At 41.2% G+C, this 23,300-nt stretch overlaps 1 protein-coding gene across 10 annotated transcripts in view; it reads right to left on the minus strand.

Annotated features, from left to right (window-relative positions):
* acaca (acetyl-CoA carboxylase alpha) overlaps positions 1-23,300 on the minus strand; it is a 35,433-nt gene that overhangs the window by 9,065 nt on the left and 3,068 nt on the right. For 3 of the 10 annotated variants that reach the window (XM_020598739.1, XM_020598740.1, XM_020598736.1), the window contains exons 3-44: positions 21,792-21,924; positions 21,402-21,540; positions 21,123-21,232; positions 20,945-21,026; positions 20,767-20,865; positions 20,441-20,547; positions 20,052-20,162; positions 19,737-19,946; positions 19,460-19,630; positions 18,755-18,916; positions 18,402-18,565; positions 18,108-18,258; positions 17,799-17,902; positions 17,470-17,694; positions 17,148-17,298; positions 16,904-17,038; positions 16,137-16,283; positions 15,851-16,039; positions 15,012-15,112; positions 14,465-14,553; positions 14,103-14,227; positions 13,665-13,778; positions 13,237-13,350; positions 13,044-13,133; positions 12,804-12,922; positions 11,538-11,561; positions 11,001-11,126; positions 10,392-10,535; positions 10,175-10,277; positions 9,973-10,080; positions 9,812-9,868; positions 9,492-9,536; positions 8,215-8,256; positions 7,355-7,570; positions 7,039-7,194; positions 6,725-6,949; positions 5,642-5,797; positions 5,392-5,538; positions 4,689-4,958; positions 4,244-4,341; positions 3,990-4,110; positions 3,675-3,785 (exon numbers count right to left, since the gene is read on the minus strand). In XM_020598739.1, the coding sequence (XP_020454395.1) occupies positions 3,675-3,785; positions 3,990-4,110; positions 4,244-4,341; positions 4,689-4,958; positions 5,392-5,538; positions 5,642-5,797; positions 6,725-6,949; positions 7,039-7,194; positions 7,355-7,570; positions 8,215-8,256; positions 9,492-9,536; positions 9,812-9,868; positions 9,973-10,080; positions 10,175-10,277; positions 10,392-10,535; positions 11,001-11,126; positions 11,538-11,561; positions 12,804-12,922; positions 13,044-13,133; positions 13,237-13,350; positions 13,665-13,778; positions 14,103-14,227; positions 14,465-14,553; positions 15,012-15,112; positions 15,851-16,039; positions 16,137-16,283; positions 16,904-17,038; positions 17,148-17,298; positions 17,470-17,694; positions 17,799-17,902; positions 18,108-18,258; positions 18,402-18,565; positions 18,755-18,916; positions 19,460-19,630; positions 19,737-19,946; positions 20,052-20,162; positions 20,441-20,547; positions 20,767-20,865; positions 20,945-21,026; positions 21,123-21,232; positions 21,402-21,540; positions 21,792-21,924 (5,491 nt within the window). The remainder of the gene's footprint in view (positions 1-3,674; positions 3,786-3,989; positions 4,111-4,243; positions 4,342-4,688; positions 4,959-5,391; positions 5,539-5,641; positions 5,798-6,724; positions 6,950-7,038; positions 7,195-7,354; positions 7,571-8,214; positions 8,257-9,491; positions 9,537-9,811; positions 9,869-9,972; positions 10,081-10,174; positions 10,278-10,391; positions 10,536-11,000; positions 11,127-11,537; positions 11,562-12,803; positions 12,923-13,043; positions 13,134-13,236; positions 13,351-13,664; positions 13,779-14,102; positions 14,228-14,464; positions 14,554-15,011; positions 15,113-15,850; positions 16,040-16,136; positions 16,284-16,903; positions 17,039-17,147; positions 17,299-17,469; positions 17,695-17,798; positions 17,903-18,107; positions 18,259-18,401; positions 18,566-18,754; positions 18,917-19,459; positions 19,631-19,736; positions 19,947-20,051; positions 20,163-20,440; positions 20,548-20,766; positions 20,866-20,944; positions 21,027-21,122; positions 21,233-21,401; positions 21,541-21,791; positions 21,925-23,300) is intronic. The other 7 variants (XM_020598737.1, XM_020598738.1, XM_020598745.1 and 4 more) reach the window with 7 other exon arrangements.

Consider the following 23,300-nt stretch of genomic DNA (forward strand, 5'->3'; position numbering starts at 1 on the left):
CTTCTGCACCTGTCAACAGGTATTTTGGCCCACTCCTCGTGAGCCAGCTGCTCCAGCTGTCTCATAGTTGAAGGGTGCCTTCTCCAGACTACATGCTTCAGCTCTTTCCACAGATGTTCAATAGGATTTAGATCAGGGCTCATAGAAGGCCACTTCAGAACAGTCCAATGCTTTGTTCTTAGCCATTCTTGGGTGTTTTTAGCTGTGTGTTTTGGGTCATTATCCTGTTGAAGGACCCATGACCTTCAACTGAGACCAAGCATTCTGACACTGGGCAGCACATTTCGCTCCAGAAATCCTTGATGGTCTTGAGATTTCATTGTACCCTGCACAGATTCAAGACACCCTGTGCCAGATGCAGCAAAGCAGCCCCAGAACATAACTGAGCCTCCTCCATGTTTCACAGTAGGTACAGTGTTCTTTTCTTTGTAGGCTTCATTTTTGCATCTGTGAACATAGAGCTCATGTGATTTGCTCAGTTTGATCAGTTTTTTATGATCTGCTTTCAACAGTGGAGTCCTCCTCAGTCGTCTTCCATGAAGTCCACTGTGGCTCAGACAGAGACGGATGGTGTGATCTGACACTGATGTACCTTGACCTTGGAGTTCTGGGAGAGTGGCTCCAACAGATCCCAGGAACAACAACTGAGATCTCTGTCCAGAAGAGTGTAGTGCTAGGAACAGCTAAGATCATGAGCAGGACCCTCAAGCTCCCAGGCCTCTGGTAGTGGACCCAAGCTTGAAGGAAGGAATATAAGACCGCCCCAAAGTGGGGAATTTATCTGAGCAGCAATTATATAGTGTAGTTTACTCACAGCTGCAGTGTGCGAATGCATGAGGGTGTTGGGCTAATTTGTATGTAACTTTAGAAACGTTTAATAGTTTCTAACATAATACAATTAAAGATATACTAATTACTGCATTTAAGGTTTTGTACCAGAAGTGATCAAAAAACCAATTGTGGCCCGTGGGAACAAGCAGCCTGTTAAAGATGCACCATCCACTTCAGCTATACCTACAGATGTTTTTCTTGGGATCAAACCATCATGAAATGCAAAAATAGACAATGTATTTCCCTCTGGTAGTAAACAAAGGTATGTCTTTGTGAAACTTGACAGTTTGAGGAAACTGCAGCTGAATTGTGAGTGACAGCAGCAGTGCACATTGAGGTCAGACTCACTTTATATTCTGTCAATAAGGCCTGTAACATGATTGATCAGGACATTTGCAGGGTTCATTCATGGCTCAAGCTGCGTTCATGTGTTATTTTGTGTGCCTATGTGTACTATAATTATTGCACCTGGATTTGATGTCAGATCTGTGATTCTCAAAGACTCGCTGGAGATCACATACTCAGCTCAAAACTGCCAGGTAAAAAGGAGACCCCCAATGTAATTTGCACCCTGGCTACAGCCTGTAAGGATAGATATTGCGTCATAATGTGCATCAACCCTATTTGGCCATATTTATATTGTATCTATAGCCACATACTGAGAACTATTAGATGTATTTCATAATTCTGATAACTTTAAAATAAATTATTCACAGTGAATGGCATAAAGACAGGACCTGAGCTATGCTGGCTTTGTGTTGGCAGGAAAATAATAAAGCTATAAGTCACATACAGCAATAAACTATTGTGCTACTCTTGAGACCTGCTTGAAGACTGGAGTAGCGATTTTCTGCCCAGTTTAATTTTGTGAACATTTATCCTTTGAAAGTCTCCAATGAAGGCAACAGAGTTAATCCGCTGCTCATGTTGCAAATCTCTGCTGACAACAGGAGGTGCCGTCACTGGGTTTCTGGCCTGGGGAGCTGTGGATCAATGAGATCACACACAGGCGCAGACATGCCAGGTAACAGAGACTCTGCATTACACGGCCCGCTGCCTTGTCAATATAGGTGATCAGCAACCAGAAATCTCTCTAGCACAGCGGTCACAGATGGGTGCCAACATCAACCACTTTTCCAAGGGGAATTTCTTACTGACATTGTGAATTAACACATAGCCTTTCTCATCCTAAACAGTCAATTCATTCATCTGGCTTGCATTCATTTTTGTTGCCATGTACACTCTGAATCCTCCTCCTACCAGCTGTGATAGAGGCTACTGTATATGGGTGCCCTTGAAATTGCCCCTGTGCCAACCTGAAGCCATAAAATCTCACTCCAAGCCCACCCTATTTTCACAAGCAGGCTAGAACAGGTGGCAGGGCACTGACATGGCTCCATAAAAATCAGAGAGGAGCTCAATCCATACCCTTAGCTCTCACCTTTTCAGCCATCATTTACTTTCTTTATTACCATTAATGGTTATGTATCTGGCTACAAATCTAGGGCACTCTCCTAAAGCTGTCAGGATAGCCTGCAGCCCCAAGAAACATTGCAGTCACCTTGACATACACAAACCCCCCGTGCCTCTGGCCATCGCTGGCTTCATTAAGATTCCACGGAGGGGGGAAGAGGAGGGGACATAGCAGGAGGAATAGAGGGAGATGGGGAGATGACTGGGAGGAAGAAAACAAGCAGCCAATTGGATGTAACCGCTCACTGGGGTATTTACTCTCATAGTTACTATCCAGTCCCCATGAAGATATGAGAGCTTTGCAGCAGGTAATGAATTGATGATCTCTGGGTGGCGGCCTCCTGCTCTCCATTAAGTTTCAGTTAATAGCCAGGAAACCATATGATACATGAGCAGGGAAAAAACATAACTACCCCGTTTTTTTTGCCTGTGTTGCTAGTGAAATCAGTGCTATTTTAAAATAAACACAATTGTAAACAAAGGATATAGTATATGTCAATACCTACACAATGTGGACAGTTGTCACTACCTATTACTACTCCTACAAACTGAGCTAAACAGTTCAGTCATCTAAAAACAACTGAGCTTCCAGGAAATGGGTATACCATCACTGGGCCATTTTCATGATTTGTCATGTTGCGATCTGTCACCTAATTTGAAATGGAGTCATTTTAATGCGCTGACAAGGACAGAGAATGCAAAGCAAAACAAGCGAAAGTAGTGAAGCGCACAGGCGCGTGCACACACGCACACACACACACACACACACACACACACACACACACCAATCAACTACATGCAGAAAACAATTTGCCTCAGCAAAACTTTTCATTTTGATTAAAAACAAATGATATGGGTGTCCTGCACTGGAGCCTCTGGCATGCCACTCTATTTCTATGCAAATACAACTTCATGGTTCGCTTTCAATTGTTCCACCATGAGTGGCAGGCGGGCCTGTGGCTGGGAGCAGAAAGGGAATCCTAATAGGACACAGCAAGGCAGAAGGAGGCTTGATCGACAAGGACGAACAAGAACCTAAATCGCAATATACTTTCTTTGCCTTAATAAATAAATATTATTTTAATATTTCAATATCTGCAATTTTGTTAACAAAAACTGACAGTATACTACCAGTTTTAACATGCACAGCTCCTGTTTAGATCTGTTTGTTAAGAGAAACATTTAATAGCCAACTAATGAATGTTTGGAGTGCATTCCTCATTAAAATGCAGATACATCATGTGTTCTTTTAGAGACAGCTTATTTGGTACTCGTTCGTTGTTGCAAGAGGAGCACAGCATCATGTTTTCAATTTAAAAGGATAGAAAAGAAACTCTCTGAAATACACAGTTATATTGTAATTAAATTACCTTGTTGAGTGCCCCAGCTCCGGTTAGGATAATGTGAGAGTTGTCCACTTGGATGATTCTCTGTCCAAGCCTCACCAGATAGGCCCCAATTCCTATAGCTCGACATGTGACCTATTGGACAGGACACTCATGTTAAAGCTTTAAATGCATATTAAGAAACCAGATGCAGGCAATTATTCAGCACAAGTTGTTCAACTCTTTGAACTGAGGAAATCACTGTTCTTATAAGTTCAGCCAAGTGTGCAGCTTAAGATTAAAGAGAGGGCTACATGTATGCATGTGTTGTTGTACACAAGTATGCCATTTCACTCTTACCAGATTCATGGTGATAATCTCCTCATAAGCCAGAGAGGATTCTCCAGCGATCATTCCAGAGCCTCTGAGATTCTCCACACCCAGCCCTTCTTCCTTTCCTATGATGTCAGTGATCTTGTACCTGCATGACAATACATATTTTCATTCAGTCTTTAAACCATTGATTCATTTACACTACACAGCTACTGCAGCAGCTTGTAGGTTAATTTCCACTCATTTAAAAGTGTATCAATATGAGATTAAAAAAGGTGTACCTGGATTCTCCTTCATCCTCCACATGTTCACAATGCACAGAATTCAGAGCCGAAACCTTCTTGTAATCCTGAGGTGTGAGGTAGAGATACTTGAAACCCTGCAGGGGGACAGATGCAAAAGACAAAACCTCAATATCATTTTGAAAGGCAAAAAAAGAAGATACAGGTAGTGCATGGAAGTTTCAGAAATTGAACATAAGCTCTTAAATAAAGAAATAATTTAACAGCCATACACACCAAATAAACTACACCTTGTATGTCTGAAATTAATGACAACCATTATAAAGAAAATACATTTGACATTTATTTGCTTTAGGAATTTACTCACAAAAATATATTTAGGTTGGGTTTTTGAAATATTGAGCTTGTGAATTTCAGGTAACAAAACTTTAAAAAGTTATAAAATTTCAAAGGACAAGATGGAAGGAAGAGACTGCCGGCTGACCTTATAGGGGTCAGCTGGATCTTGCCAGGCCACTTGGAACATGTGTCTGATCTCCTCTGCCAGCCCAATGCGTGCGCCACTGTTGGCTGCGATGTAGATTCGAGGGATGCCGCTCTCTCGTGCCATCTCTGAGGCTCGCAGGAACAACACGTCCTCCTGGGGCCCGAATGAGCCAATCTTATGTGTGATGTCGTTACTTATGACGATAATCTCACGTCCCGCTGGATATTCTGGAGTACGCAGGGTCATCCGCCATGCCACCATGCCAATCTGGAGAGACAGAGCACATGCAATGTAACAAGAAATACTCAGCATGTTTAAACACTGCACCATAAATATACTGGAAATATTTTTTTTTTTTTTTTTTTTGGTTGCTCAAATGGTGTGAGATCAAGTGTGAGGTGTTTGATACTGTCGTGCTCTAATTCTGATTGAAACTGCAGCATTTTATCTTAAGAATTACTAGATATTATTATTTCTCAGTGCACTTCCAAAGATGCATTAAGCTTTGCCATACAACAATAAAGTACTTAAAAGGAGTCATGAACACATTCAAAGAAACACAGAGACACCTACAGAGTAAAAGGGGAATTGCACATTTTGAAAGGGGGGCTGGACAGATAAAGAAAAAAGTCATGTCAATGTAACTGGGCATTATTTAGATTTCTTATTTTTTTGTATTCATGTATCAAATTAAACTGACCTCGTTGCCCCCTGGCAGTCGGTTCATCTGTACCAGCTGACCTTGGGCATCAAGAACCAGCTCTGTGAAGGTGAGCAGCTCAGAAGGAAGAGGGCATTTGGGTAAGTGGGCATAGGCTTGGGTTGAGTGCCACAGCTTTTTCAGAGCCTGGGTAAAGAAATTAAAAAGTCAAAATAAAATGATTAATCATTCAGCATTTCTAAGCAGAAGATGCACTGTGGTCATGGAGTAAGTTGTTTTTGTACTGTACCTGTCTGAACATTTCTGGAAAGTCATAGACATAGGTGGTGCCCAAAGACTGTGCCTGGAATCGCTTTGATTGCAGCAGATCCTTGGTGACATAAGGAGTGTTGATGAGCATGCCATGCAGCGGACCCTGCTTGTCTCCATATGCTTGGAACATAATCTGAACAAAGAAGGACACAGAGAATAACTCTACAGATACAGATCTTTTCAACAACCTTACCACTGGGTTAAAAATCATGATGATGATGATCATGATGATGATGATCATGATGATAAGGAGCATCTGTCATACAACCTGCCTTCAACCACCCAATAAACATGAAGCATTATTCAGATGTTAACAAACAACATACACAAAAACAATGTACACAGGATATGGTGACTGCCTCTAGAGGACACCAGGCTACAGCATCATACATTATCAGGGCCATCAGTCAGGATCAGTCACTTGCCACCTCTTTTAGGTGCAGGTATGTCATAAACAGGAACCTCAAATGACAAATGTTTTGCAGAATCAGGGCCATAAAACACTTGCCAAGTACAGATGTTTTTGTCACCTAGTACTAGTACAACAAGCTGTACACACAACACTGTCATATCACGACCTTATAAATTTGGCAGTTCGTCAGCATCTGGCTCTTTAGCTGCTATTTTCTACAGCTAGGTACTGACTTTGTCCGCCGTTTGGTCGCTAGGCAGGTACCATAGCTTACAGCAGGTTTTTATACAAGACCAAGCTATTTTTTAGCTCTGATTACTCAGTATTCTCAGAAGTTCATCATTCATTCATTTTCTTGCATGATTATGACTGCAGGAAATGTAGCCAATTCTCAACCATGTTTAGAATTTACAAACAGAAACCAGTCACCTCTAACTTTAATGGCATGACACCATACTGGAGCGCTACTCCAACTTTCAACATGAATTTTTAAATTTAACTGTATACAAATTACAAACTCCATGTTTAACTTTTCAAAGAAGCTGGTAAATTGCATTCTGGGAGTCGAGGTTTCCAGGATGGAGGTGAACCCCTTTGCCAATGACTGAAAAATAAACAGAAGAGATGGAAAATGTTTGAGTGCCCCACCTTTCTGTCTTTGGGCCCCACCTGTCCTGTTTGGGAGTCAGTGACCTCCTTGTATAGACTGATGTCCAGGTAGTAGCCTGATTCATTAGTGAGGAAGAGGCGGATGGGAATTTGCTTTCCTGTTGGAGTCAGGCGGATGTTAATTTTCAGTTCAGCCTGCAGGACACGCAGCTTCCACAGACGGCTGCCATAACGCATGACCATGGAGCGCACAGACTCCTCAATCTGACAGTTGTAGAGAAAGATTAGTGAGAACCAAATTCTTTATTCATTAATGTGAGCTGTGGTCAGGCAGTGTTTTAGAAATTGCAAACCTTTGATGGATCCATAATGACTGTGGGAACAAAGTTGAGGAAGATATGGTTACAGTCAGTTCGTACATTTGTGTTGTTGAAAGCCACCTCTAGTTCATCCATGGCTTCCAACAGCAGACGCTCTGCCTCATTGTGAAGGTACTCAAAAGAGGCCTCCTAGTAAAACAACAAAGAAAAAAAAAATTATCAAAAGGGGGAAGTGTGATCGAGTTTTTAAAAATAAAAGGCACATAAATGTGTGTTAGAGAATCTAATATCTCTAAAAACAACTTAAAAAAGGGGAGCGAAAAGGCTCCTTGCTCCTCTGTTGTCTTACCTTTGTGACCAGATCAGAATGGCGGATAATAGCACGCACAAAAAAACGGTAGTCTGTAACCTCGGTGCCCACCTCCACACGGGCTGCGCCCAGGTAAAGGTGCATTTTGTGGTTGGCACATGGGATGGCAGATAGGGCAAAATTGCGCATGCGGTTGAGTTCCAACTGGAAAGCTAGTGCTGGCTCCAAATGGCGATAGATCCTGTCCTCCTCAAACTATGGAGACACAGGCAGAACACGTTCACAAAAAGCAACAACACTGCTATATTTTAATAGGGCTTGTTCACAAACTTCACAGAAGAACTTTCTCTCCAGTTAGGCTTCTTTGCCATCATCTTTCCCATTAACAGGAGTAGTTCAAATTGGCAATTTCAGGAGCACTCAGTTGATATAAGAGTAAAAGATGCCTGTGAGCCACACACTGTATTAAGTAAATGAAATCATGGGCAATCTTAATCTCAGAAAGCTGCTAATGGGTATCATTTCTCTTAAATGGGAGACATAATTAAAGAGTTCATTACTTTAATGAGTTTTGGTGGCGTCATTGTAGTGAAACTATCAGGGGTAACGAAGAGGAAGAGACATCACTGATAGTGACAGAGTGAAATTTAGCATTGCCAAGGGGATAGAAAAGTCTTATAATCGCAACACAGTCTTGGATGGTTTCCTGGCCAAAGGGAAAATCTATCAGTCTGCTTATATCTTGAAATTTGTGGTTGTATTTTCAGGATTACAATAATCTGATACATGTAACTAGGCTTCAAAACACATGGCATTTCTACATTGGCCAACACCAGTTTGGTTATGTTTTGAGTGAAAGTGATGATTAGCCACATGGTTTGTAAATTGTAGACACTCACCTTGTCTCTGGCACGGAAAGTAAAAAATTTGGGGAATTCTCTCTGTGTGAAAGATAGTGAGATAAAAACAGAAAGGACAAAAAGAAATCAACAGTGTCTCTGTAACTATAACCTTGGTTGTAAACATGGCAGTTCAGTGTAAAATAAATAAATAAATAAATAAATCAGACATGCACAGCTGCTACTGTATATATTGTAAGTATGGAGTATTAAGCAGTGATGATTCATGCATTGGGTCCCATTTGCTTTTACTGCTGGAATCACTGAGACAGCAAGCTCAAATAATAATGGTAATAGGCTACATATATAAAGCACCATTCACTGAAGTGATGAATAAAACATTTTCTTTTTTCTGAGACATTAGACGTTATCAGATGAAATGTCCCACTTGCCAAACAATGCCAGGCCGATTGGAGATGCTCTCGTCAACTCACAGCAAACATGTTAACAAGAGAACAGCAATACTACACACTGGAAAACTCCACAGCCATGATTTGACCCTGATTACACATCATATTCAATACAGTGCACTGAGAAAAACCATTTCAGGGTAACCATAAAAATTGGTGCACACTACTAAAAAAACCTCTCTATGTAACCTATGATGATTGAGACACTGCTTAGCAAAATTAGCTCTCATCAGAGACTATGGTGCCATCAAAAGAAAATCAAAGCCTATTGTCAAACAGCAGAGGCAAAAGAACGGGGCGCTTCTCAAAATCTCATCCTATCCAGAATCTGTCATTATTCCCATGATCTGAAGTTGTGTCCCGTGCTCTGCTTATGTGGTTCTGTGTACTAAAGCACAATTGACAGGGGATATCATGAACTCCTTGGCTATCCATGTTAAAGACAGGTGTTCAGATTAGTGTCCACATTACTGCAGGACATCATTCTAATGTGGCAAAATCTAACTAACTAACCCAAAACCTTCACTGATTCTGAGCAGTGGTGGGTTAGGGTCCTACGCACTGGGGCAAAAAGGCTGAATAAGCTTCCTCTTGAAATCAAGGAGTTGCAGGACAGCTTGTAAAATTACAACCAAGCAGGCCCTGCTGGATGTAGGTATATTAGTACACTGCTTTCTGGTCCAATTAACCTAGCTCCTGTATATTGTTCATTTGAAAATAGTTTTGCAGCTGAATGTCTGGATATTTCATATGCACCTCCTCGGGAGAATCGGCTGGAGCAGTCTTTAACCAAACAAATCAATATTTGTCGAATACATCAAATCAAAGAGACACCCGTCCTTATTTCTTTTATTTTCCTCTACTTACATGAAACCTTTGGTCCACCTCACAGTTGACTTGCTTCCTGAAATCCTGTTCATCATAAATGCGTTAAAAGCAAGTCATGCAGAAAGAGATAGAGACAAACAGGAAAATAAGCTAAATCTCAAACAAAAATGATTAGTTACCACAGCGGTGTTATTCCATAATAAATTAAGCATTAATTACACTGCATTCATTACTAAAATGCAAGACAATTCATTTGTAACATTATGATACATGCTGCTCAGAACAAAACTGGTGACATGCACGGCATCAGATTGTGAAGACAGACAGCTGACTTGGTAAACACCAATTAGCACCCTCACCTTCTGTGCCACAAGGAAAGTCAACCTTCGGATGCCATGTTCAAACAGCTGAGATTTCTGGAATAGGAAAAGGCTGAAATGTCAGATGATATTTTTGAGTCCTCTGAAACATTTATCACTGAACTCAAGAGAAACAATGTCTTGCTGTAGACAGCTCCAACCTTTGACTGAGTGAATTCCCTGAACTGGGCTGCCAAGCCATCGTCATCAATATCGCAGTCTGTCTTAATAGCTACATTCAGGATATGGATAGGTTCATCACGGGCGCTCTGGACAACAAAGCAAATGCACATTTCAATCTGAGGCATACAGTCATAAAGATCAATGACCAGCCTGTGACTATCACAAGTCTGTTCTCGTCACCTTGTTGTCTTCTTCACCATACAGGACAGGATTACCACCCTCTGGGAAGCTTGGACTTGGGGGAGGAGAGTCAGAGAAGCAGCTCAACACATCTGGTATATCCCTATAAAGAAGGAATAGAGAAAAATCATACAAGTCATTAATCACACTGGTCATATCATCTTCACCAACCAATAAAATATATCCAAGTTAAGAACTATGTTAACCAAGAACTAACCTGGTGAACTCCTGGAAGGAGCGGAAAGCGACCATGGCTCCCATCCGCTGACAGGGGGGTGTAAAAGATGTGTCAAGCAGAACATCACTCACACTGGCCACATGCATCATGCCGTAGTGATTCAGGTTGGATGAAAAGGACATCCTAGAGTGTCAACAGAGAGCAATTCAAAATCTGACACAACACTAGACTGACTTAGTAAAATGCACCCCATCGACCTTTAAGAACCTCGCAACAGTTTTGATCAGTGCTTTTTAGTGCTGGGATGTAATATGTATGAAAATTGTAGGTGACTCTATAGTATAAAAACTGAATGAGGTTCAAATCATAAAAAGCAAGTAGAGTAGTACCAAAATTCCACCATGACAGTACAGTATAAGGGGTTTTTGACAGACCACACGTTAGTCAAATTAGAACACAGAAAATAATGCTTTATCCAGGAACAAGTGAAACAACAAAATAAATAAATAAATAAATAAAAATCACACCAGAAAGACCCTTCAAATACTCAAAGGCTTCATTTTGTTAGGCGTTAGTTATTTGATCACGGTAAGCTGTCCCAGTAGTTACACCTAATAAAAAGCACTCGAGAGGTTTTGTGTATCAAACCTGTCCACAGAATCCAAATCAGAGGCATTTTCCTTCTCTGCGTACTTATTAAGGTGCTGGGGTTTAGTTTGCTGTAATTTAGTCTTGGTGGCGTTTACATTGCCCAGGACTGGAGCGGCCCTTTTCCTGGCAGGACAGTCACAGGTTTCATTTCAGGAGATTTGCAACGGTGAACAGCATTTCCCCAGCATGTATTTTAAATTATTTTATCCCACTTTATATCAAGTTATTCCAAATCATCCTGACACACATACACACAACAGTATAAAATGCAACTCTTTCACAAAGACGCAAACACACATACAGGCTCAAATGTTTGACATAGAGGTTGATGTGCCAAGGGGCATGCTGTTGTCAGTAAAATTAAGAAACTTTGTGCTTATCAACGAGAGTACAGTCTAAACGCTAAGCCCCAAACAATTTCATAACCAAACAACCTGTTGACTTAAATCAATGATTAAATTAATGATTTGACCATGCAGCTAGCTAGTCTACAGTCACTAGCAATCTATGCAATAAAAGGAATGACTACAATACCTGTTTAGAGTGGGGATGTTCCCTCTGCAATCAAACAACATTGATTACTAAGTGGTTAGTGGCAGGCATCTCAGAGGAAGACAGTCAAGGTGTATCAATGTGTGAATCCTTTTACTATATGATTTTGTATTTATCACTATCTACCTGGAGGCATAGAATGTAAAATGGAGGATAAAGTAAACTGAAAATGTCTTTCTAGCAATGAACACACATTTCACTTCCTGACTGCTCCCTTTACAACATGCATCATGAGATCCCAAGACCTCCTTGTCCTGAGGTAAGCTCTGAACAAAAGGCAGAGGATCACTGCATGCTTTCATGCTGTATTTCGCTCAGTGATCAAACAATCATGAAAGTTAATTTGGATACATTAAATCACAAGCATGCAATAAATGAACATATGATGGCATTCATTCTACAACTAACTGCATAAACAAGCTGAAATCAACAGAAAAAAGAAAAAACACTAGCAGTGCAAAGTGGCAGCAATCAAATACACAGAAACACACACACATACACACAACAGACAAGCCAAACATATTGAAACTGGTGGGATGGAGGATGTGAGCGCAACAGACATGTCACAGTATTGTCTGTTACAAGATTTTTTCAAATGCTGAGCATGTACAGTGCAAATCCCGAGTCTGCCTCTGGTTTCTCTGATTCTCAAGTTTTATGACACAAGATGTTTTTCCAGGACTTACAAGGAAGAGAAACTGACATGACACTCTTGAGGCTAGATGCACTGTGCTCATGGCACTCACACTTTTGACAAACCAAGAAAAGTATTTTCAGTCTTGAAAAAATACCTTTTGCACATGAGAAGCATTTACATAGAGTACAACAGCGAACAATGAACAGGTAGCTGGGAAAGGTAGAGTGGAACCATGGCACCATGTAAGATGTGAAGACTTAAGTTTGTAACCACAGCTTATTTCCACCTATACAACAAACACTTACACAATGGAATAATGCAGTGGACTATGGGGAAAAGCCAGACACAAAAACAAATGAAGCCATCAAATTATACTGGTAATTCTGAGGAAGAAAGCAGTGGGTGGAACAGATGACAGCTGCAGGAGTTTCATAAAGCTGTGACTAAATATATCGTGATGCTGCCAACTTGCCAGAATCACTGCCACCTAAGGAAAGTTCTAGATCCATCCCTATCATATAGTAAATATTGATTCCTGGGCCATCCACAGGAGATCAGCGGGAAAGAGGATGCAGAGCAGGTGAGCACTGTGGGAATTTTGAACGTGATACCTGTTGGGATGTGAAGTGGGGAGCATGAACTGGAACTCTACTACACACGTGTTGTCCTTCAACTGTCGATGCTGAACGCTGTTGAGCTCATAGGCAATGTACGCTCTGCGAACATACACCTGTAGTTTATAGAGATGAAGCCACAGAAAATATTGGTTATATATGTGAAGCGCCTGTATTTTTCATTAAAATTAAGTAAAGGCCAAAAGATTTGTGGACTGATGTCACTATTCCTCTCACCTCAAGGGCAGCCATCGTGACTACCGGATTACTGTGGTAGAAGAAGTTGGGCAGAACATCAAAGATGGAGGTCTCAGAGAGGATTAGTTTCTTTGCAAAAAAAAAAAAAGCCAAAAATAGGCATCTTAAACACTTTGATTTTTCAGAGTATTAGATAATTTGCTGACTGTTGGGCATGTATTTTGTTGCCTACTTGCAGGTTCTCAATGCAGAATTGATGTCCATACATATCAATGGCAGAAAGGAAAATAGACTCCACCTGGTTGTGCCTGACCTCATAAGAGGGAAGGTGGGAAGCTATCAGCACCTGGGTAGAGGAGGAATTTGGAAGGTACTTTTGCTGTAAGATTGTGAATGATACACATTCAGATATTTCTTTACATTGTGTAACAGAGTCTATGTCCAGCTTTAAAATGTTTCAATACATTACAGATGTTTTATTCTCATTTGACCTATTGTTTTGTTTTTCACCCATAACAATCACTGTCACTGTGTGCTCTCTGCTATAGTGGCAAGTGGACAGTGACATCTGCTGGTGAAGCTCTCACTGTGGAACATGGTAAATCTCCCAATGCTGAAAAGTAGATATTCAATAACTTCCTTATCTGATGCACATCTGACCTGCCGAGCACGCAGTGCCACCTTGGCATTGGTTGTTTTGCTGAGCTGGGTGAGTTCCGTCAAAATGGCCATCAGTTCATCTGTCAGTGTGGGATCACGGCCACACAGCTGGTCCTAGACACATTCAATTTTGAATTTCGGTTATTAAGTTAATATCCAGAGTTATTACATGGAGTAACTTAGCTTACTGAGAATTCATGAGTAATCTCATTACAAGAGTGCAATAAATAATAATGGACCAATTTTTTACCCAACACCAAATATCACACATGGCTATATAAACAAATGTGCATATATGTACTTATTCATGTGTAGACAGTAAACATAAGAAATGTCTTAATGGAATGGCAGTGTGCCTTGTACATGATCACAGCATCAATATCCTACACATAAGGAGAGGGCTTGAAAGACTTTATCACAGTAAGCAAGAACACTTACAATCAACATTGTAACCAGCAGGTTCTTCTTGGTGACTTGGGCATGAGAGAAGATATAGTTGAGCACATTGGCCATGTCACCTTTGTTTTCCTCACGCAGTGTAAACACACATTTGTCATAGTGCCCTGTTAACAAGCCAACACATAGGCGCTCGAGTTAATACTGTTCAAGGAAACTGCAGAGTCACAGATGCCAGGGAGTTTATTGTGAAAAGGTTCCACCATATGGAGAAAATGAATAATTTACTGTACTTCTGAAGAAGTACAGTAAAGCTAAGATCATGTTACTCCAGTATTTGGAAACAAGTGACCACAGTAAACCCCTTAAACCACTAACTAGGTGTTTTGCTGCTGTTCCCTCACCACTCTGAAACTGGATCTCTACTTTCAGGTACTGTCGGAGCAAGTCCATCACCACTGCCTTCATGTGACCTCGGATACCACTGCGATACCTGTTTGGGTAAAAACAGTGTGGTCTAAAACAAAGAATAATGCAGTATTGTACTAATAAGGTATATATGTACAAAACAAAGTGACTAGGAAAACAAAAATTATAGATCATATTAGGGATGAGACGATAAGACTTTTTCTCAATATGATTCGATGATGCGGGGCGTACGATTCGATTAAATCACGATATAATTACAAATTCAATTACGACAAGCGTATGACTAGCTGCCGAATACTTGTACTTTACTCCTGTTTTTTTTTCCCCATTTCTAGCACTGGTTTTATTATGTTAAGAGCCGTCAGATACAGTATATTGACTTGCATTTTGTTTGGCCATTTACAAAAAATATGAAATTGCCGGTGTATGGAGACCACATGATAAACAGTATATGGCTGTCTCCTTGTGTCATGGGGAAAAACTCAATGTGTGAAACACTTCATCATACTGAGATATACTCACTTTTGCACTAGCTGAACAATGCTTTGTGTGTTCATAAAGAAGACTTCCCTCTCTGACTTCTTGTTAAGAGTAGCAGCATGGCTGTCCAGGATGTTTGCAATCTGGAAATGAAGGAGATAAACCTTATAAGCATTTAATCCAAACAACATCCAAGACTCATAAGCATTTAATCCAAGTGAACTGATGACCCTATGACCCTTTGTTAGCTTTGACCTGTTATAGCCAAACTGTGTACAGGAACCAAGAGTGAATGGCAGATCCTAATTGGGTGTGAAATCTAGACCAAAACTTCAGGCCTTTTTTGCTCTTCATAAACTAGCAATGGATATCAAATTCATAAAACTTTCATAAATATCTGAGTCCAAAATGTTTAATAGCAAATTCAGTGAAAGATTAATTTATACATTAGAGATACATACAGACACAGCACTTGCATCGTTATTTCCCCCTTTACCTAAATATGTAGTCACTCAGATGTAGGCTATATTTTGAAATTATTTGTCTGCTGAGGATACTGACAGAGGGTTTTTCTAGCAGTCGGATGTTACAGTATAAAAATCACGCCGCTAAACTAACACAAGACCCCTTATTTATTTAAACATGCTACAAATGTTTTGCAGATGACCCAATGTGGTAACCCAGAAAATGTGCTATATATTTATACATAACTAATCATCACTCTGTTTTCTGCAAAAAAAAAAGATTGCCATGGCAACCAACTGCTATTGCTGGAAAAGAGAAAATGAACTGTGAGGTACTTGGCAGGTGTTCCCCTGTAATTGACAAGGCAGAATCCTGTGGGTGCAGGTAGCATGGTGTGTGCATGTGTTATGGGGCACCTGCTGGCTGGGGAACTGGCAGAGTACTGAGGTAATGTTGCTGGCATACTGGGCCATCTCCTTCTTGATGGCCTTCTCCACAGCAGGGGGGATGCGACCTGACACACTAGTCATAATGTCTTGAAGTTCGAGCAGTGGCAAAGAAGGATCACGCATGGTTTTCATCAGCCTTTCCACCCACTCTTTCAACTGAGAAAGGCACAAGATATATACACTATATTTAGGAAGCTGCTTACAGCTGGATGAACTATTGTTGGTGTGTACCCAGTTGTGTATGGATTCTTGCCTTAGCACTGAAAAAAGGCTCAGGAAGACAGTAGCCATTCATGATGTGAACAAGGTGATCTAGTGTATTGTGGAAAACTCTGTGTAGCTTCTCCCCTCTCAGAGCTACTGCCTGGATAGTAGGCAGGACCCCTGTGTACAGCTCTGCCTACAAGACAAAGACAAAAGTCATTGTGCACATTTTCCCACATTGTTGTCCCTATGTCATTCTTTCATAAACAGGCACTGTCAGTGGCATGGTCTATTAAAATGTAGTGTCTGTACTCTGAAATAACAAGATGGTGAAGAAATCCGCAGTTGGTTACCTTGAATAATGTCTGACCAAGAAAGAAACTGAAAATGTGTAATTTACACTTATTTTCTTCTTGAGTCATTAATATCTAACCAGTAGTGAAACACAAGAAGTGGGCTCCTCCACCATTAGGCCTGCCTCCTAACTTTCTGACATTAATCCGGTTTAGATGTTTTGTTGGAATCTATTCCCTTCAGATAACTGAGCCTTCATCTTTGTTGGTAGCTGCAAATTCTTGCCTCAGTGATATTTTGAATTCATAAAGCGGTTTCTTTTAAACACCAGTGCACATACCCAAACGACTAAAACTTCTGCTCACTCTGCTTACTCTGTAAAAAAATGTTGTCATTTTGATAGTCAGACACTAGTCATAACAGGAGGAGATGAAGGCTACTATGTATGTCCTAACTTGCAAAGCAATATTTTACACTAAACAAAAAATATTACATAACACTTTTCAGTCAATAACACAGTACCTGTTGTACTCTGCTTGGGTCATCCAGTTGCAGTTTGGCGATGACACAACCAGGCTCCAATGCAGCTCCAGCCCTCTTCACATAGTGAATACAACCAGATTCTCCAGCTGTGAGGGTCATTACCATCTTCATCACCTGGAATTTAAAAGTATTGAGTTCACATCTATACAACAAAAATGCAATGAGTCTCAAGTGATTCCATTCTCTCGTGGACAACATGCATATAATCCTTAACATGATGTACCTCTATCTCAGCATAGCACTGGCCAGCAAACACATGTCCACCATCCTCGACTGTGTACTGAATGAGTTTTCCTGCTGCTGGAGAGCGCAGCAGCGAAGGATCATTCTCCTTTTCGAAAACACAAGTTTTGTTCCCAATTGTGATGCGATACCTGTGGGGAAATGTTTTTACCGGAGTCAAGATCTATCCAGGCAATGACTTAATAAAATAAATGTGCCATTACATTATCTTTTAATTCACTTTCATTCTATGCTGTGGTGGAGTTACTAATGTCAGCTAATTTAGTGATGACATTTCATTATTAAGATTTGTTTTCTCTTACCTGTCCACCTCCTCCTTCATGTAGGTAGTGTAACTGCTACCATCATAGGACAGCAAAAGACCTCCATCGCTGAGCCGATGGACATCCACCTCAGCTGAGTTGTTCATAATGACCACATAGGAGTTGGGAGACTGGCGTGTCACTGTCACAACGTACTTAATACCTTCATAGATCAGCTCCACATCCACAGTGTTGAGTAGTGTGTGTGCTGGAAGTACCTGGCCCCTGGTAAAAGAGTAGTGTGTGTCTCATATTTTCAATTGTGGAAAACATTTTTCTTGGGTTTCTACTGCTTGACATGGATTACTATGACATGTTATAGTTATTACCTTTCCAGAGAATGCAGGAAGTTGGACACACTGTTCCTTAAATTGACATCTGCTACATGAAGAGCCCCGCTTACAATCCCCAGCATTGTATCAGGACGCTCCGCCTGCACACAACATCGAACATTGAAGCTTAAATTCAAACTGCATGGTGCCAAGAGGATAAAACCAAAGGTCTTACTGTTACTCTAACACTCGGGTGTAGTGTGGTTTCAACAGTTGTAAAATGGGTCAGTATATCAAAAATATCTTTTCCTACTATAGTTTTCTCTAAGAGTATCCAGTGGCCAGAGCTGGAACATCTCTGCATACCTGCATCTTCTCTGAGATAAGCCTGTCCAGCCAGCCTGTATCAATGCTGTTGTGCTGGAAGCTTTCAGTTTCCAGCAGCTTAATGAGGTATTCCACTGTGGTCCTGAAGTCTCCTCTGATAGACAACTCTTTCAGAGCCACCACCATGTTGCTGGAAAAAGATTAAGACAAAATCACAAGGCAAGTATTAAAACATCTGATTAGGAAATTGCATAAAAATTATTAGCAATAAATGAATGGTTCTGAATGAGCTTCCTGATAGAGTGATCTTTTCAAAATACTATGTGTACTCACGAGATGGCTTCTTCACGATTTTCTCCCCAGGAGAAGCAATGTCCAAATTGGGAGTCTGCAAACTCATGCAGTCCTCCAGCCGCTGCAACACTGAAGTAGCCCCACACATTCTTATTGCTGCGGAAATTCAGCTCTTGCACTGTTCCAGAGCTTGGCTTAAAACCCTGCAATCAGAAAAGCTCCACTCTTCATCTTCTCATAGACTAAGTAAAATCCTATTAATATGACATCTACTTTTTTGACATCTAGACAAAGTTAACACTTTGAAGCAATAATAATAATAATGTCCAACAGAAATCATAGACTTTGGGTAACCCTTAGGATGTTGTGTACCAGGAGAGAATGAAGCGTACCTCATCGGGATTTTCACTGGTGATACGTGCTGCAATGACATGGCCACGTGGAGAAGGGGTCGCTGTCAGACCCTCGAAATCAATTGGAGAGTCTCCCCAGGGCTGGACTCCATAAAGCATCCTGATGTCTTTGATCCGGTGAAGAGGAATACCCATAGCAATCTGGCAAAAGGTTATAAACCCAAATTTATATTCGTGAACTGAAATATACAGAACATTAATGAATGGACAAACAGCACATAGACTGTATGGATTACGAATGTCTTTGCTTTGAATAAACCACATGCTTATCTGACTAGAATCTAGTTTTAGAATCAAGTTTTCAGTTTTCTGGACAACCCAGAAAACAACATCTTGCTGATAGACAGTGAGCTCTGTTGCTGCCTGGAAAAAGATCCCCTTGTCATCTGTGTCAAAGTGAGTGTGTCACTTCCACAGAAAGTGTCTTTCAGCTTGAATGCCTCTGACCTATACTTACACAATCCTAAACACTGCAGAACAGACCACATGAGACATTGCTGGTACAAGCTCTGGATCTACTGAAACTGCTTCTGCATATTACCTCATTCTTTTCCAGTTTGTTGCAATGGACACAGGGGCCCGTCTAATGCAGAAGACTGATGGCAGTGGATCGTGCTGACTTTGTCTGCCACTGAACGGTCACATACCCTAATGCATCAAAAGAGGGGAGTGAGTGAGACTGACCTGCAGCTGGGCAGCAGGCAAGTTGACATCAGCCACCATCTCAGTACAGGGGTGCTCCACCTGCAGACGAGGGTTGAGCTCCAGAAAGTAGAAGCTGCTGTCCTGGCTGTACAGGTACTCCACTGTACCTGCACTGACATACCCCACCATTTTAGCCAGTCTCACCGCACACTGAGGAAAGAAAGCACCTTTATTCATATCAAGGTTTTCACATGTTCAACTTTCAATCTGAATTTAACTGTATCAGTTGTACATAAGTCCAATCTATGGTTGGTACCCTTTCCATATCCTCAAACACATCAGCAGTAGCAATGGTAGCAGGAGCCTCCTCTATGATTTTCTGGTGCCGCCGCTGCACAGAGCAGTCTCTTCCAAACAGGGAAATGGCACGGCCATACTGATCAGCCAAGATCTGAACCTCCAAGTGGCGGGCATGCTTGGCTAGCTGCATGATGAAAATGGGTGATCCTGGAACCTCAGCTTGGACCTGAACAACCAAAGAGGAAGGTAACTGATGCAGTCAAAAAATTCATACGCACACACACAAAAGTAATTTTTCTGCATATTATGCCCCATCAAAGTTTCCACTTACCTGTCTGAAGAGGTTAGGGAAGTCATCAGCACAGTTGACCTTACGAATACCTTTTCCTCCACCTCCCTCTGAGGCCTTCACCATTACAGGGTAGCCAATTTTCTCTGCAGCCTGGTAATTGATATATATAACTTTCTACCATGCCAGACATGCATTAATGTACAGTAGACTAATGGTCACGCATTCACACACCGGTGACATCACCGGGAGCAACTGGGGGTTCAGTGTCTTGTTCAAGGACACCTCGACATGTTGACTGGACAAGCCGGGAATCGAACCGCTAATCCTCCGGTTAGGAAACGACCCGCTCTACCTCCTGAGCCACAGCCGCCCCAAAGCACATAACATTCACTGGGTACTAGATATGGTCATTTAGATGACATGCTTACCTTTAGGCCATCGTCTATATCATGGACGCAGCCAAGCTCGTACACGTCAGGAGGAACACTAATAATTCTGTTCTTCGGGTTGTTCTCTGTCCAATCTACTCTCAGGCCTGAGGGAAAAAAACATAACACTCAGCATATGGTACATATACATTTCCATGACAATGTGTGAAGTTTCTGAAACTCTCACTTGAAACCCCATACAGTTTACAATATTGCTAAAATCAAACACTGACTACATAATGTTTCAATCTGGAGGAATGTAGAAACATTAACTGTTTAAATAATAGAGAGAAAAATCTTTGGACTCCATGATCACTTTGACCTACCTGTTCCACTCCAGGGCAGGGTTGGAATGCCAGCTGTCTGAGCCACAATAGAGGAAGCAATCTTGTCTCCTAGCGCCCACATAGCCTGACTTGGGGGACCTGAGGATGGAGTAAGCAATGTTTTTAAATAAGTTAAATGAGCAACAAAGTGACAGAGAGAGTAAGAAACTCATTTTACCCATAAAAGCAATGCCATGCTTCTGAAGCAGCTCTGGGAGTTTGGGGTTCTCTGAGGCATGACCCCATCCAGCCCACACTGCCTATACAGAAAAACATATGACAGCAGGTACTCAATTAATAGTAAAGTTATTAATTGCAGTGGAAACCTTCTAAAGAAATAAAGTGGCTTGTAGTACCTGAACAGGTATGCGTTTAGCAATGTCCAGAATGAGCTCAACATTGGCATAGTTATTGTTATTAGTCCCTCCTGGCACAGGCACATAATGATCTGCCATTTTAATGTACTCTGTGACAGACAAAAACCACAACAACCATTGAACTAACATAATTTGTAAAACTTCAAAGCATGTAGAAAGCACACACAGTCATGAAGACATCAACTGTTCAATTAATGTTGGCATCAAGCACAGTAGTTGGTGGACTTAAGTGCTCAGAGAAATCATGCTAAAGCTCACCTGCATTGGCCTTCAGGTCCTCTGGGGTCACCATAACTACAAAGCGGATTGCCCTTTCATTGCGAAACATTTCATAGGCCCAGCGTCGGATGGAGCGCATACATTTGACCGCTGCAATGCCATTGTTGGCAATAAGCACCTGGAGAAGCAAAATACTGTTGATTTGCTCACATAAGTATAAAAAAAAACAAACAAACAAAAAAAAAAACTTCATTAATAACAGCTGGTCTAATCATGTTACCTCATGCAAGTTATGGAACATCAATACATTTATAAAACTGCTTCTTGTCATCTAATGAAATGCAATATACTAAACTAAAGAAATAGTGATTATGGTGTGATTAGCCCTTTTAGTATGACTTCAAGACAGCAGTAAATAAGAACGTTCACCTTCTCGATGACTTTGTTGCCACCAAAGCGGGTGACAAATTCAGCAGGTGAAGCCACCGTGAAGTCCCTCTGTAGATCAATACGCCGACGATCTCTGCCTTGCTTGATCAAGTGCAGCCCTGACATGCTTGGCCTGTTTTAAGAAATACAAAAATCCACATATTGGCCCTTCATAATGCCTACGGCGTGGAAAGAATGCTAAAAGCAAACTGATAACTTATACCGCCTTATTTTTAACTGTGCTGCCTGTACACCATTTAATAATGTGCACTGACAAAAATAAGAAATGTAAACATTAAATTGGCAGAAGGAAACTAAAAAAAATAAAATGCCAATAACATCACGTCTTAATGATAAGTGACCTTTTGGTCTATGGAGCAGATGATTTGACTACTGTCTTACAACCCCAAATCAGTACAAGTTGGGACGGTATCAAAATCAAAATCAAAACTGAAAATACTGATTTGTAAATCATCTGTGTCCTGTATTACACTGAAAACAATACAGCAGCACATTATTTGATGCGATACCTCACCAATTTTATTATTTGTTCAAAATAAACATTCACTCCAATTCTGATGCCTGCAACACATTCCAGAAAAAGTTGGGCCAGTAAAGCATTCACCACGGCATGATGTTGCCATTCCTTTTCACAACATCTAAAGACGTTTAGGGACTGAGGATACCAAGTGTGTGTCAGGTGTCATTTTGTCCAATTCTTTCTGCAAACAAATTTTAAGGTGCACAACAGTCCTGGGTCTTCATTGACACATTTTGCGTTTCAAAATGCAAACACATTCTCTATTGGGGACAGGTCAGGACTGCAGGCAGGCCAGTCCAGCACTCACACCCTTTTCCTCTGCATCCAGGCTTTGGTCATGTGTGCAGTATGAGGTTTTACATTATCTTATTGAAATATGCATGTAACAATCTGGATGGACCTTTTTGTCTTTGGCCCAGAGCACACGGCGTCCATTCCGTCCAGAAAAAAAAGACCTGAAATACTGATTCATCTGACCACAATACATGTTTTCACTGTGTGATGGTCCATCTCAGATGCCTCTGAAGCCAGAGCAGTCGACTGTCCTTCTGGACACTGTTGACATAGGCCTTCCTTTAGGAACAGTACAGTTATAAGCAGCATTTATGGATGTAGCCACGTATCGTAGTGCCTGACACAGGTGTGCCAAAATAATCCGGAGCCCGTGTGGTTATATCGCTTATATGAGTGACAATTCTTGATGCAGTGCCATCTGAGGGATTGGAGAGCATGGTCATCCACTTGCACTCAGCCTTTTCTGGTTGCTACTTTTGTACCAAATCATGATTGCAGTCACCAGCTGATATCACGTTCAAGATAAACAGTCCACTTATAGCACAACTAACAAAGGAGCACGACATACAGTGCTAACTCCTGAAACATTACATGCTTGGGCAAGTGCCTCTGATAGGACTTGGAGAGCTCTCCCCGCAGCATTCCACCTCAAATGGAACCGGGGGGGGGGGGGT

This window comes from Monopterus albus, unplaced genomic scaffold, assembly GCF_001952655.1.
Source record: "Monopterus albus unplaced genomic scaffold, M_albus_1.0 scaffold39.1, whole genome shotgun sequence".
Taxonomy (NCBI): domain Eukaryota; kingdom Metazoa; phylum Chordata; class Actinopteri; order Synbranchiformes; family Synbranchidae; genus Monopterus; species Monopterus albus.